At 40.6% G+C, this 15,459-nt stretch overlaps 3 protein-coding genes across 5 annotated transcripts in view; 1 reads left to right on the forward strand and 2 right to left on the reverse strand.

Annotated features, from left to right (window-relative positions):
- The window catches only part of LOC135483356 (protein madd-4-like), a 34,187-nt gene extending 25,669 nt beyond the window's left edge, over positions 1 to 8,518 (reverse strand). The window contains exon 1 of one of the 2 annotated variants that reach the window (XM_064764184.1): positions 7,665 to 8,518. In XM_064764184.1, coding sequence (XP_064620254.1) covers positions 7,665 to 7,706 — 42 coding nt within the window. In that variant the 5' untranslated portion in view covers positions 7,707 to 8,518. The remainder of the gene's footprint in view (positions 1 to 7,664) is intronic. The other variant, XM_064764185.1, reaches the window with a different exon arrangement.
- A 1,674-nt stretch (positions 8,519 to 10,192) lies between these two features.
- LOC135483898 (MORN repeat-containing protein 3-like) lies at positions 10,193 to 12,725 on the reverse strand. Its single transcript, XM_064764961.1, has 5 exons — positions 12,467 to 12,725; positions 12,079 to 12,233; positions 11,777 to 11,936; positions 11,310 to 11,494; positions 10,193 to 11,039 (listed from the first exon to the last, which is right to left on the reverse strand). The coding sequence occupies exons 1-5, from the start codon at positions 12,609 to 12,611 to the stop codon at positions 10,971 to 10,973; spliced, it is 714 nt and encodes a 237-aa protein (XP_064621031.1). The 5' UTR covers positions 12,612 to 12,725; the 3' UTR covers positions 10,193 to 10,970.
- Positions 12,726 to 12,859: 134 nt separating this feature from the next.
- Positions 12,860 to 15,212, forward strand: LOC135483899 (phosphoserine phosphatase-like). Of its 2 annotated transcripts, none has more exons than XM_064764963.1 (6): positions 12,860 to 13,001; positions 13,303 to 13,458; positions 13,627 to 13,761; positions 14,140 to 14,285; positions 14,549 to 14,697; positions 14,984 to 15,212. In XM_064764963.1, the coding sequence occupies exons 1-6, from the start codon at positions 12,892 to 12,894 to the stop codon at positions 15,086 to 15,088; spliced, it is 801 nt and encodes a 266-aa protein (XP_064621033.1). In that variant the 5' UTR covers positions 12,860 to 12,891; the 3' UTR covers positions 15,089 to 15,212. The 2 variants fall into 2 exon arrangements, with proteins under 2 accessions (XP_064621033.1, XP_064621034.1); XM_064764964.1 differs by lacking the exon at positions 12,860 to 13,001 and adding an exon at positions 13,102 to 13,156.
- Positions 15,213 to 15,459: the final 247 nt, after the last annotated feature.

Here is a 15,459-nt window from a genome sequence, read left to right on the forward strand (position 1 = left end):
AAGCAGCATCGGCCAATGATCCACCATGGTACGTAGTGTAGTGAGAGAATTGGTAAGCAGCATCGGCCAATGATCCACCATGGTACGTAGTGTAGTGAGAAAATTGGTAAGCAGCATCGGCCAATGATCCACCATGGTACGTAGTGTAGTGAGAGAATTGGTAAGCAGCATCGGCCAATGATCCACCATGGTACGCAGTGTAGTGAGAAAATTGGTAAGCAGCATCGGCCAATGATCCACCATGGTACGTAGTGTAGTGAGAAAATTGGTAAGCAGCATCGGCCAATGATCCACCATGGTACGTAGTGTAGTGAGAAAATTGGTAAGCAGCATCGGCCAATGATCCACCATGGTACGCAGTGTAGTGAGTGAAATTGCTATAGCAGTTATGTCATTTCTTTGTATATAAACCGGCTATCTGGCTCTTTCAGACACTCTTGCCTTCCCTCACATCATGGCTGTATCGGTGTGTACCAGGTAACAGTTGGTACGTTCAATTCCTTCCGAATTTCTGCTCATTTTTCTCCCTGATTTCTTGTCTGAATTCCTGCCGATTCTCTGAGGGTGAGTAAAGCTGACGTTAAGAAGATTGAGTCATACTCGTCTGTTTTTTACTCTCGTGTGCACAGGCTCATTGGCCATACTCTTGAGCTAGTCTCAGTAGCTGCCCCCATGAATACGTTTCTCATTCTCATTCAAGAGCAAGACCAAGCAAAATCATCTGCCGTAATTTCTTCATGTATCAGTATTACCTTTGTTGCCTGAACGGACGAGGTATAGCAACGTTTTTAGCAAGGAGATTTTGCCGATATCAAGCTCCAGACATTAGGGATAGGAAAGCTCGACCAAATTGTGCTGCAGTCAACATCATTATCGTTTTCAAAAGTCAACGAGGAGCCTGCAGACTCATGACATACATTGGTGCAATTTTGATACAAGCGGTGGAAAAAGAAAAGTTGCATAAACAGACGTGTTTGGGAAAGAAAACGTCAAGCAGCGTGAGTTATTGGTGTTATAGCAGCGGGGAGGGTGAATAATTAGTCTTTTACACAGCTCTGGTAAGAATTTGACACAGATATCAATAAAAAGGATTGTCCTCTTTCGGATGGGTATGCTTTCATGGCCGATCTATTGAGTGACCTCTAAACTCTTGTTCCGGTCCACCAAGCACTAACTGAATCAAATTGCTCGGAAAACATGAGCAGTTATGAAAGCTTTTATGGAATGTAAACAAAATGCCCTGAGGTAAGAAAAATCGTCAAGATATTCACATCAATAATTGTATATCTTGAATAACCTAGTGCCTTTTGAAACATGTAAGCTGTCAGTATTTGAGCCGGCGTTTAATCTTGTGACCTTAATACTTCAGGTGACAAACAAAGTGACTTGTTTGATATGATCAATTAGACACGTTTCTGATCGATTGTATCGACATAACTTATAGTCCTTCTCAATGTCGAAAGTCAGGAATTTTGATTGCTATATTATACCAAGTGCAAAAAAAACGTGTTGCACGATTTCTGTAAGCATTTAGTGCATCATTTCTGAACACTTCCTTCCCGTGAATGCCATGCAGAAACTCAGTCCCTTTATACAGGAATTAACGACGCATCCGAACGACATCTCACTGCTCTACCAGCAACAGCGTACAGAAAGTAGTGACCACAAACACCAACAACATTTTATGTTGTTGTTGGCAAGCCTGAACATGTTGCATTATGAGGAAAGCAAGGATCAAAGTATTGAGTTCCTCTCACCGTTTAACCAAGATGGGATAAGTGCCACTGATATCGTCTTCTCGGCTTTGAGTCGAGAACCAAACCAACAAAAATAAGGGCAGAACAAATCTGTGCCCAAACAGTCTCTCGCAAACCTCCAAACAGTGGCTATCGAATCGATCCCACGTGGGCAATGTGCAAGGTATTCGCAAGTATATATAGGCTACTAATCTATGCTTTCCCCTCAGCAGGCTGTACTTAACCGCATTTTCTAGCCGCTATGTCAAGTCATAAAGGATGAGCAAATTAGACCACATTGATGTTACCTCAAAAAGGCAATGTTTCTCCCGGTATGTGTAGCCCTGGCAAACCTGTAATGCATCGAATATTTTTACATTCTTTGTATTCAGAGGCGGGGCCCAGTGAGCTAGAGAGTCAACGCATGAAGCCTATACAACAATATCCAAAATGCGGCCTGCAAAGTATCGATAATGGAATGAAATAACCCTTTTACAGCCTAAAGGGCGTTTAGGGTGATCGCCAGTTGAATTGCGATTTCCAATCGTCAGGTTATTGTTTGTTAATGACTCCATCAGTAATGACCAAATCTGGATTTCGTTATTACTGAAACATAATAATGATTACTGGCATACCAAGTCAATTTCATATATAATGTATTTCCGGATGATGGCTTATATCTTGATTGAAGTATGAGACACGATATAATACGATTAGACGCCGTACGCAGCTAGTTGACCCGCCTCTTCTTGTCGCCATGAAGAAGAGGCGATCAGGATGACAAAATTGACTGCATGAAAGTCTAATCAGGATCGCTTGACATTCCTCAAAGCTGAATAGGAAAAAGAAACAAAAACGAACAACTACAGTGAACGTCCATTACATTATAGGCTGAGGCGAAGCCAGTGCAATGACCTGGAGAAAGCGGCCGAAGACAGACAAAATTGGAGAAAATTTTATCTTTTCATGTTCGTTATATAGTTTTATCTAATTCAGCAAGGCAACCATCGTGAAATTTCGCACTTAATCTCAAATGGGTTATACATTTGATTTTGTAATCAACCGAAGTCGCGACATTAATTTGTAAACATTGTTATCTAAATTACAGAAATTGATGAAATTGATTTCCAGGTTCTGACCCCATTTACGGAACGATAGGATGCAGTCATCATCATGACCATTTGATGGCGACTTGAGAACATATGGGCTTGAAATGCGACATTAGGATAGTTTGACGAAGTGACCCACAGCGCTCGCATATATAGGAGGCAGCTCGGATTAGAGCTGTCCATCTTTGAGGGAGAGTCTGCTTCTTAGTTTCTAGGTTTAGCACCAACGTTGAAAGGCAACGCCCTGGAATATTGTCGAAAGGCTGGCCACTAAGGGAGCCAGTTAATCTGCCTCGAACATTGGTAGAGCACTTGGGTACAGTACATGCATACACTTGTCGGTTTGGGACCGACATATTCCTGCTACTCGTACATACTGTCTGAAGCGTTGTATCAGCGTCTTCATTAAAGTCCTTATTACAATCAAGCAAAAAACCCAGGTTTGTATGTCGTTTTATATTGCGCCTTTGTTAAAACAAGATTCAAGGCATCCTTTGTTGTCCGAGTCAGATGTCTGCATACCGACATACACGTATCCGTTTGTCGATACCATTTCGTTTGTTTCGTTTTGTTGCTTGGAATCCATTGAGACGATGGGTGATGCCATCATTTTGACAGCAATGATTATGCTATCATTGTGCCATGATATTTGTGTAACTACCAGTCCAACTCATATATCGAGAGCTGGTGAGAATGAGGCCTATGCTTTGTTAAGATATCGGCGAGACGATGATGATCAAACGCAGGCAATGGAATGCACGCAACGGTTATCAAAATATATCAACACATCTTGACACTCTGTGTAAATGTTTACGATAATGCTTGTCAGAATGAAACAAACAATTCGTAGACCACAACAAACTTACATTTGCTATCCGATAGGAAGACTGTCATCATATGTATCATTAGATACTGCTATGATTCAGCAATGCCTTTTGCATTTCTTTTCTCAATAAAGCCCGATAAAAATCACTGGCCGCCTGCTTGCCAAGCCATAATGCGAAGATGCAGTATCTTTATGGTTCTCCTGTTTACCACAGCATGAACTCTGGGTGATACCTTTTTCTCACGTTTGCGTTGAAAGACTGTCACCCCGGGCCATTCACAAAAAAGGCGTTCGAACTGACTGAACTCTGAGTAGTTTATTGACAAACTAGATGAATGCAGGAAATCCTTGTTACTGTTTCCATTTGAGGAAGCTCCCCATGGAGACTAAGTAACGTGTTGTCACTCTACCTCGTATGTCCCGGTGACAGCGACAGTCATGGCAACGAAGACATGTTCAACAACTGGTGCCACACTCATGGAAATTGTGAAAATCTACAGACTTGCAATGGATCTAATTCAAAGGCTGCGTGAAGGAAGGTACGGAGATGACAGCCATAATTGTCCCGAGAGTCAGTTGATGCCCAATTAAGTGATTCACAAACTGACTATGTCAAAGTTTCTTTCTCTTATCTTTTACAAATAATGGGGCACGATATACATTGATATATAAATTGTATTACAATACTCTTTCTATATATTAGTATCAAAAATGTGGGTATACATGTATCTATAGAGTATCTCAGCAGACGAAATGTAAAGGAGTACTTGCTGTAGGAATGGCTCCTCCTGGGGAAATGCCAACTAAAATTGTAACACAAGATGGTACTTTTCATGAAGTACACAGTGGCAGAGTCAACTTGAAAGCCAAATGGTTAATGTAACCACAACACCTTAGACCGAGACTGACAACTCCATTCTTTACGTTCGAGCAAGGAGCTTCTTTTACTGTTGTTTGTTGGATATTACCATTGTTTCGTTAATGATAATGGATGATGTGGTTAAGATGATGATAACAAGTTATGGCACACCCAGGTGAGATGCATTCAGAATGCAGCCATATCCCTATTACATGATGTATCACCTAACCTCCCGCCACCACCGGGGGGGCCATTCGGTTAAGGCTTTCATCTTCTGGAAATGATTTACATTTCCTCTACCAGAAATCATGACCTCAATATGACATATTTCCGTATCTCATTAAATATCCAAATTATAACACATCATTACTGAGACAATAGGCAACTATCAGCATGAAAGGGAACCGCCATTCACGCATTCATTCCGATGGTGGGATATGTTGTTACGTGACATTGTTCCAGGTCAAGCTTTCTTACATGAGGGCACAACGAATTATCAGTTCAGACTATGTAAGGAAAAAACTCGTCTGCCAAACCGATATTATGAACCGAAGTATGTCAAGTTAACTTTGATAATACGGGGTAATAATCAGTATATACACACTAATTCACAGTAATCACTTGAACCTAATGTCAAGTTAAATTGGATGATATCGAATACAAAAGATCTGTCAAAAATCTTAATATATTATGCCGACAATGTGTTATCTACGGAGACCTCAGCTTGAGTTTTTTGTCGCAAAACTCTCTTTGTCCATCAGATTTATGAAACTCAGGTGAGCTCTTCCGCCGCTGTAAACTTGGGAACGAAAAAACATGCGAATGATTGTGTCCCGGTTGTATAGTGCCTGAAGCGATGTCAAGATCTATCAAGTTGACATGCTGATTACAATAAAAGTATAGCGCAGGCATTGCTGTCGCCTGCTCATCAAATAACGTCTTGTCAACAAATAAATGGTGGGTAAAAAGCTATAAATGAGAAGCATCCACTTAGTGGAAGTAAAGGACTTCAGCGTGAAAATGATATGCTTTCAATGCTCTCAGACAGACAAACAAATAATAATTATTGTTGAAAATGGCGTTCTTGAGTATTCGACAAATACTGAAAATGTGCTTCCGATGAGTTGAGTTGGTTTAGTAAATGTTCCGCTATTGTTAAGACAGTCAGGCACAGCCACACTTGCTCAAATGTACATATCCCCCCTTAGTACCTCTTTTCTTGATGACTCGATCACAACTTGTCGGAACGGGCCACTGCAGGAAGGCTTTATCGAATATGCCGTTTATAAACTAGGAGACGTTAGGACTGACGCCATAAGTGGTACAGAATAAGTGCTGACGATTCTTCGCTTTGGCATTACAATGACTCCTTGCGATTGCTTTGATATTAGATAGAGCCGGCGATAAATCCACCTTGTCACTTACAACCAACAGTTCAGCGATAAAAGTATGCACCTTCGAGACTGAAATGTAATGCTGAAGACAATGAATGGTGCAGATACGGATCGCCGGGAAGAAATGTTATCATAGGTTCCACATTTCACCAAGTGCATTTCACCCCAGCAAACCAAACCCCTGTACGGCTTCCTCTAGACACAGTTCGAACGACCATTTGCTCGGGATTGTGGACGTAAAGGCGAGACGAAAGACCCTGTCTAGCTACATGCAGTAGATAACCATGCCTAATACTTGGAATGCCACGGAGTCCAAGCAAGGTGCAGTGTCTTCATTGAAAACATCATCTTTCATGATTCTGCCAGGAGCAACACCGCCCATTGATAGGTGAAGTGGTTTTAGATGTTTTTTTGAGACGGATGGAGATGATAAACTAACATGCAATGTCTGCTCGGAAGCCCGTGGGAGGGAACTATTTGCAGCAGACTTCTGCTGACCCAGACATGTGTACTTTTAATTCTTTAGTTGGACGAAATATCTGTTGACGGGACTATTAAAATACTCCACCGAGAGAGAGTGGAGGCCAAATTGGCGTAGCGAATGGTAACCTAGTGTCGGTCAAGATTCCAAATCACCGGCAAATTATTTCCTCCTAAGAGACATATACATGAATTTCTGCGGCAATCCTTCGATTGCCCCACCCCCTCCTCCTGAATTGACTGAATTAATGATGGGGAATACCAGGATGGGTTCGTCCAGAGCAGAGAGCGTTTTGTAAAAGGCGTGGTTTCAACCGAGCGCACGCTGGAAGAGGAGTTCCACAGGGTTCAGTACTCTGACCACGCGTGTTGAACATTTACACGAGGAGTACTATTAAGGATAAAGCAACGCTGTCCGATTCTTTCGGGGCTGATTCTTTGATACTCCAATGAATATGCGTACCCCGTGTTACTTAGACATCGGTGCTATCGACCTGACAGCTGAATGATGATAATTGATCCTGTTGTCCATGATCTATGAATGACATTTTATTTACTTTCGCCACAGAAATATCAATCAAATTGTCGCCTTGCCGGTGGCTGATTGACGCGTCGGCCACTGGCATATGTTTGGGTTGTTTGTTGTTTTAGGCAACCCCGGCGATTAAGAAAACCCGCCATTTGTCATTGAAATCAAATGAAACTGCATTTTGATAAATGGAAAATCATAAATCATAAATCACGCAATGTCAAAGCAAGTACAATACATCCGCTGCTCATGGGAAGCACCGACTCGACACCACGGTTTATCACTACCCATCCCAGTAGGTCTACTAGAGAGGTTTCCAAACGTCCGTAGTGACCCCCTCCGCCTCTTCAACTATATTGCATCCATGAAATTTGCCCCAAATGTTTGAGGTACTCTTGGTGTTGATTACATTCGGTGCCTGTGAGGGATTACAGACGGAGTCACCTCCTCATTAAAGTTTTCAAGTTTCAAGTGTTAATATTCACGAGCAGGGTCAGTTTGGTGAATGTTAGCCGTTGATAGATCAAGAGACCTTCAAGTCAACGGTAGCACATATACCAGATGTAAAAAATCATCTCCCTTTCTTCAACAAGGAGGACCTTTATGGTTTTATGACTTGCACAGCAGTATAGTACACAAATTTTATCCGTATCACAACATCATAAACACAATTCAAACAGGTAATTTACTGATAAGTTGTTTACATGCCGAGTAATAAAATTCTAACTTACCACCACCAGTGCGCAGAGTAAAGTTGTACGGCACATCCACATTTTGAAGGAATAGTCACAATGTGCTCACAAAGTCAGTCTCATCCGCGCTGAAAGATTCCCTCTCTTACGTAATCCGATATGAAGAAAGAGCTGACACTGATATCATTTTGAGTCAAGAGTCTAGAGTCAGTATTCCATTGATTCTAAAAACCTTCTCTGCAGCCCCCGCCAAATCCAACGTTAGCAGTACGCCATGAGACACCCGTCTGAAAAGAGACAAGGCAGGGATGTGCCAATAGTTCCCGCCAATAAAGCGTCCTCGGACACCCGTCTGAATAAAGAATAGACAGGTATGTCCCAATAGGTTACGACAAAATGAACTGTCCTCGGACACGAGTCTGAATAGAGAGGCCAGACAGATATCTTCCAATAGGTCCCGCCAATGAAGCGTCCTGAGACACCGTATCAAACACAGGTTGCGCGATGTTCCACTATGGTCCCGGAGTGGTTCAGACTATCTCATTCCATGCAGTGATGTGTAAAATGAAACTCATAAACTGGATGAGGACAAGATCTACAGGCTACTTGGTTAAAGTAATCCAAATCTACATTCATATGAATGGCCATTGATGTATTTTACTAGTTCAGTGTCCTGTCATTTAGACGAACTGGTAGAGAGCGCGCTTTTGACAGTCTGCCCCAAATATCACAGAATGTAAAAGACATAATATATCACATTTGACACCAAACGCTGCCCGTGGCATAAAGTTAAGTACATGCGTCTGTGCGAGGTGTGATGCGAAACGCCGGGCCGACGAACGACCAGTGACGCGCCGAGTTTTCCACCAACATGAGAGGCGACTGAGCCGCACTCGCCCCCTGGATTTACACCAATCCGTTCCCTCAAGCTACAAGCAATGACCTCTGCAGGAATTAATGTTTGTTTTGGGCAAAATGACAGGACAGAAATTGCATTGTACAAACCAGGTCAAAAGACTGGGTCTAACTATCATTAGCCCATAAATGAATTATCATATCGCACTGAAGAACTTGTCAGATTGAGACCTACTGGCATGATGATTTTTTTCTTCTAAATGATCTGATAAAAGTGTGTCCTAACCTATGATAAGTATAACCAGAATTGAATTACATCGGTTTGGAGAGTCTGTCCGGTACGCAATGAGCTTTCGGAGAGACATCAGTTTCCAAGAGGAACTTGATATGAGGAACATCCATATCATAAACCGGTATTTATTTGTTCATAATGTTATCATTTCTCGTAAATAACACCAGATCTCAGTATGAAGGTATAGATAGACCCACTGAACATTCGTTTGTTTTTCCTGATGGACAAATGCCAAAGACGAACTTAGATCTGTTCAATAATGCTTATATCAGGTTCTTAGGAATACTGTCTTGGCCCTGTTGATGTGGTTCTTCAAACATATCTAAGCGCTTATTCCATCATATGTAGAACAAATAAGTCGACAGTAATCGTCAAAACTCTTCACTCTAATCCTTTCCAATTATTCCTGTGGCAAGTTTGGGATAGAGGAGTTGCTGATATTTGATTGGTTGACCTAATTATGACGTTGTCCACATCTCTGTGTCGCTTTGGTCATGTCCTCGTCGGAGTGTCGGGAGAAGGTGAATGCGACAATGCCGTCGACGGCGACAAACATTTCTCGTTCATTGTACTGTTTAATGAAATGAATGAAATTTAGCGCTGAATTGGGTCATTTTAACAGGTGCTACAAGAATCTTGCATTCAGCGATAATACAAACATTTGGACGAGTTAAAATGTCAATAGAAAATGGGACAAAAGTTATCTGAAAAAATGAATGAACCCGATCAAGAATTCATATCCGATTAACAGAACAGTGTTCGTCCCAAGATCATTTAATACAATGTCATGTTTGGAAGTGTACGTGACTTTTGGGACAAAAGAGAGAACCGTACTTTTATGAAGATGACATTTGGGCCAGTTTTTGCCGTGAGGTTTGGCGCCTGGGCATTCAAGCAGTGAATAAGAATCACAAGACCTCGCCCAATTGCTTTAATATGCGTTCATCTTCATGAGGTCAGATTTTATTCCCCCCATCATTCTCTGTTCTATCTTAGCTGCAGCAATGAATGCCGTCTCTTTAGGCGCCAACATATCGATGATATATGGCTTCTGTGCTCTATAGATACCCCAACGACAGCTGGCGGTTGATGGCTTTACTAGAAATGAGCCGACCATGGGACTTTACAAAACAGATGAAGTCCGGTCTGTCGATCCTCAAACTTGTCTCAATTTAGGAGGCAAGAGGCATTTCTCCTTGGACAAGCCGAGATAGCTGTGAACTCAAATACATGTATCACTTTTGTCTCCTGTATTACTTTGTTCATCCTGACAACCCCAAGACTCCCTTGTTCAGGAACCACAGGAAGCCTGGATGTACTTCGTTAGGCAAATGTGGTTTTGAAGGTGCAGAAAGCTTCACAACCCTGTCAACAAACTAAGGAGACAATTTAAAAAAGAACAAACACAAATTTCACATAAATATTTATTTGTCTTGTTTGTCTATTTACAACACCTTTATACATAAATACATCAATACATTTCTTACACCATTATCTGATGATTTTGATTCATGTCAAGTTAACACTGACAGTCATATGTCTAAAGACCGACAAAAATCTGTGTTTTTTCAAGTTAAGAAAGACAGTGCTGCAGTTGCTTTCAAGAGCTTATAATTACGATCTGACTTCACAGCTCTCAAAAATGAAAGAGTATATCTCTTGAGTAGAAAGTATTGTACAATCTCCTAGAAAACTGCTAAAAGGAAACTGATCTTATATGTTGTATTTGGCATAATTATGATAGAAACTGAAGATAACTTATTCTACCAGTTTATTATTGATAAACATGTGGGTATCACATAATTAGATGTCAATTCCTACCAATGAACAGCATCTTGATAAGTAATCCCAAACACACTGCTAACATGATTTGACTATAAAAAATGTGATCCCTTTTTCAACTTAGATTAAATTTTATGAAATTTCCAACAAAGGAATGCTTTATCACAGCCTTTTCACTCAATACTGACAGGGATGTAAAAGGTCCTGTCACATCCTGATTTCATAAAACTCACTTGGTAGTTCATTTTCCCTACTTCTGTTAAAGGAGAAGATGGGCCATACTATTCCAAATTTCATTTTTTTAGATACTGTCAGTACAAAACGATCTAACACTTTTTTACATGCTATTTTTTCTTCTTTTTTAAAATCGACCAGACAATGAAGTTGATCATTCAGAGAAAATGCTTTGATTGATCTTAGTCTAGCTCCTGCATAAACCTTTCCTCAGCTTCAGCTAAAACCTCTTCAGGATCTTTTAATTTAATCTGAAAGTGAAATAAAGACAAGGACACTGAATAGAATGGCAAAGGAACTGATCTCAGAGTGACATCAATACTAGTGTTCTACAACTATTCCCGAATTCTCAACTCAACTGCAAACTAACTAAAGCAAATTGAAAGTGGGCATTGCTGCTTTACATTCAGGGTAAGAAGGAAATCAGAAAAGTAGTTTAAGCATTACTTAGTTTTTGCCTGATAAACCATGATGAAGATTCAAGTAAACTGCATTACTGTATGTGACATGCCGATACTTACTTCATGAAGCGGATATTGTGTTGGGTTTGGTGCTCCTTCTCTACCAAAGTCTATCATCTCACCACATTTAGGAATGTCATTTAACCAGGTGCCCTCGTACAGTTGACCTTTGTCCAAATAATAGAATTTACCAGGGCCATTCTTCATATCATTCTTCCATGAGCCTTCATAACGGTTTTCATTTGCTGAAACAAAGCTAACAAACATGAAAATATGTTCTATACACCAACTGATACCACGAATTACTTTCTTTTTGGGACGCCATCCATGTTTGTGGAGTGAAGGTGCCTTCAAATACTTTTAACACTCATGATGTGCAAAATCTCCATAGACTTTCTCTTATTCCATAAAAACACTTTTACTTGTCACAACCTTGCCAGGAGTTGTTTTTTATTTTATTTTAATGCTGCTGCGCCAGGTTAAAGAATATTTCAGCAGCAATGACAGCGATAATGTCTTATACTTACGTAATCTAAGCATTCCTTGGCCATTTCGTTGGTGATCATACCACTCTCCTTCATAAATAGAGCCATCTGAGAAATACATCCTACCCCATCCACATCTCTTGTCAGCATACCATTCGCCTTCATAGTACTCATCATCTTTGAAAAACTGTGTGCCATAACCCTAGAGGAAAGAAAAGTTGTGTTAAAGACAGTTGGCCTAGACTGTAGTGTACTGCTTCTAGGACAATGTTTGAACTTGCTTGAAGAGATAGTTGGCCTTCATTGAAACCAGACAGCACTTCTTACACATCATTGACACTTACATGTCTCATGTCATTCTTCCATCCTCCCGAGTATTGTTTTTTATATTGACCAGGTGCAACTGGAATACTGTATGTTCCAAAGCCATGTCGCTTTCCTTTACGCCAGTCACCATCAAATATTGCACCATTATCCTTCCACTTGTAAGTACCTTTGCCTATTAAGAACAGAACAATATTATTACATTTACAATGTGAAGATATTAGCTGAATAAAGACATGTTCAACTTTTTAACAGATAAGGGCCTAGAACCCTGCTTAATTAATGTCGGCCTAGATCCACCCAGAAGAAAAAACAATCAAAAAGGCCGAGATGGAATGATGCAGCATTCTATTCAAGGCCAAGGGGACTAATACTCGTAGGGCCTAGTCAGTTAATCCAGTTTCTTACCATCCTTCTTGTTATCCAGCCACTCTCCAGTGTATTCATCTCCATTGACAGAATACACTGTGTGTCTCACGCCCTTCTTTTGAGCCTTGTAATCCCATTCTTTCCACAAAGGCTGGGTTTTCCGTTCTTCTTTCAAATGTGGCATATTAAGGAACAAAATTCACGTCTTTCACTGGAAATGGAAGGTATTCTAAACGCAATAAATACAGATTTTGTGCTGTCAAAATCAATATTTTGGTTTCTTGTCCACCATGATGTTTTTGTGAACGGTAACCATAGTAATCGGAGTTCTCCAATAGAAAGGAGGTACAAAGATTGGGTTCGCCACTACGGCTCAAACGGAATTCGTCTCAAGTGTTGGTTTCCTGGTTGCGCTTGGTTGCATCAAAAATAAGAACCCGGTGTAAACGTAACACCTGTTATACATGTTGCGCGTATTAAAAACACAATTACATACAAAGTACACACTTTCAACGAAAAACTTGCATTCCAATTTATTTCTCTTATCTAAAAGCTGTTTTCTAGATATAAAACGGTTAGTGGAATGCAGTAGGATTGATAAAAATTAAAGTACAAATCATGAAATTAATCGATGCAATGCATGTCCCCGGGTCCTCCCCTTTCATCAAGGCTTTTGTTTTGCCTAATCTTGTTATTCTCTAATCATATTCTGGTCCCCAAGTTCTCATGGTAATCAGGGGTAGTAGATGTTCAGGATAGACCATTCTGCAATTGTCCTAATGTTTTTGGTATCAATACTCCCTAACCACATTAACCAGGCCAGGAGGGGTCACCCTGTTTTGTCGATATCTGATTATCTCTTTTAAATATTTCAGCTTAATCTTTCAAAACACCATGGGTAGTGTAGACGTTCAGGATGTCTGGAACAGAGTAAATGCTGTATGCTTTGATGTTGACTCCACAGTATGCATCGATGAAGGCCTTGATGAATTTGCTGCTTTCTGTGGTGTCGGTGAAAAAGTGGCAGAGTGGTGAGTGTCAAGTCGAAAATATATCATCAACAGATGAGGTTCAAAGTTATTTCAAAGCTTAGGCCTAGAGGCCCTTCCTTATTAAGTATTATGTCAAAGGAGTTGCAAGTGACCAAGTCGAGCATTATGATTCATCTGTTCAGGACAGCAATCCACTTTCCACTTCAGGACCAATAAAGCTATGGGAGGATCAGTAACATTTAGGGAAGCTTTATCAGAAAGGCTGAAGATTATCCAGCCAACTAGGAATCAACTAAGTCAGTTCCTGGAGTCGCATCCACCCAAGCTTACCCCAGGGGTAAAGTAAGTATTCAAGCAGAAACAAAGGCTAGTTTTCTACATGTGCTGTCTAGTTAGGACTGGGAGACAGTCAACCTCATTGCACTCTGTATGGCTACTGTTCCATTGCTAAGAAAATCATGTTCCCTTCCTTGTGTTCGAGTATTAGAGTGGAATCCTAGTCCTGGAATTGACTAATGTCGAGCTCTCTCAATTGCCATGTAGGCCCTACATATTCTATTCAAATGCTCCTTCAGAACAACTAAGGATCTGTTGCATCAACCAGGGTGTTAACTGAAGTGCAAGTGATGGACGACTTACATGACTTAATGTAGAGTGTACCCAGTGCTCGATCCACTGAAGTAATCACTTACTTTACTGATGTATACTTGACTTTTTCAGGGCCTTGGTAGAGCTTCTCCACAGTCGTAAAGTTGATGTCTATTTAGTATCAGGTGGATTCAAAAGTATAATTGAACCAATAGCAAAGGAACTCAATGTGCCCATTGACAATATTTATGCTAATCGGTTCAAGTTTTATTATGATGGTGAGTAAATGCCTTCAAAGTGGAGAATTATTGTAAGTGGTGCGTTTAAGCTTACTTTACACTGTATAGTTCCATTTCCTAAACCAGAGTACATCATGTACGAATGAATGCCTCAGATTGAAAAGATCAGTCGTTCTTTGCAGAATCAGGCTGTTAAAATATTACCTGAGGCGATATGTCGTTCACACTCCCAGTCATGTTCTTGATTCTGTTAAAGCTAGATGAAGGTTCGTATATGCCTCTGTTCCTTCTTCATTTCACAGGTTCGTACGCAGGGTTTGATGAAGATGCCCCAACATCAGAATCTGGTGGTAAACCAAGTGTTGTCAAGCTGTTGAAAGAGAAATGTAACTACACTGTCATGGCGATGATAGGGGATGGTGCTACAGATATGGAGGCCTCACCACCAGCGGTATGTCACGTTGATTCTTGCACTAAAATGTCCATTTGTGAGCTCTGCCAAAGCTCTCCCATCAGTTGACAGAACAATATATGTCTGCCCAGACATTTTCGCTTAAGAGTGAAGCTTATATGCAAACTCACCTGGCTTGATTGAGACAATCTTTGAATGAGAGGTACAATGTGGATTCTAACTGGGATGGTAACGTAACTGGCTACTCTAGAGTATGCAGCACTTCCACAACCAGAATTCACTTTGATCTTAAAAACTAGCTTATGAATGTTGTATCTTGTTTCAGGATCTGTTTATTGGTTTTGGAGGCAACAAGATTCGAGAAAGTGTCAAAAGTAAGGCGCCTTGGTTTGTGATGGACTTTAAAACTCTCATTGATGCACTGAAATGATGAGGACTTTTCCGAAGTAACAGTTGGGACATTTTCAGGAATATGGATTCCCACATTGTACTTGTTAGACAATTAATTAGAAGATCAATATGTCTATTTTGGGAAATAAAAGTTATTTGTTAGATTAATAGAGTGCATCTTTGTCTCTGTGTGGTGTGATGGTTCAGTTGCTCAATCAGTTGCAATTGTCCATCAAATTCGTGACAGGAGTCCAGGCTTGGAAAACTCTCAATGATGGTCTTCCTGGACAGCAGTGTGGCACTGTGTCGCTGTCATAATCAAGTGTCGTTTCAGTGTCTACAACAAGAGACCATATAATCATAATCGCATGCCATTGGTTCTCTGGAAGGGTCAACTTGGCTCAGTGATTA

The sequence above is a fragment of the Lineus longissimus genome, chromosome 2 (assembly GCF_910592395.1).
Source record: "Lineus longissimus chromosome 2, tnLinLong1.2, whole genome shotgun sequence".
Taxonomy (NCBI): domain Eukaryota; kingdom Metazoa; phylum Nemertea; class Pilidiophora; order Heteronemertea; family Lineidae; genus Lineus; species Lineus longissimus.

Bases quoted from the DNA above. Each gene is read 5' to 3' on its own strand.
- LOC135483899 (XM_064764963.1), top strand. From the start codon at position 12,892: ATGTTGCGCGTATTAAAAACACAATTACATACAAAGTACACACTTTCA. The intron at 13,762-14,139 runs GTAAGTATTCAA...TGACTTTTTCAG, and splicing joins AAGCTTACCCCAGGGGTAAA to GGCCTTGGTAGAGCTTCTCC. The intron at 14,286-14,548 runs GTGAGTAAATGC...TTCATTTCACAG, and splicing joins GTTCAAGTTTTATTATGATG to GTTCGTACGCAGGGTTTGAT.
- LOC135483898 (XM_064764961.1), bottom strand. From the start codon at position 12,611: ATGCCACATTTGAAAGAAGAACGGAAAACCCAGCCTTTGTGGAAAGAA. The intron at 12,234-12,466 runs GTAAGAAACTGG...TGTTCTTAATAG, and splicing joins GCTGGATAACAAGAAGGATG to GCAAAGGTACTTACAAGTGG. The intron at 11,040-11,309 runs GTAAGTATCGGC...TTTCACTTTCAG, and splicing joins CACAATATCCGCTTCATGAA to ATTAAATTAAAAGATCCTGA.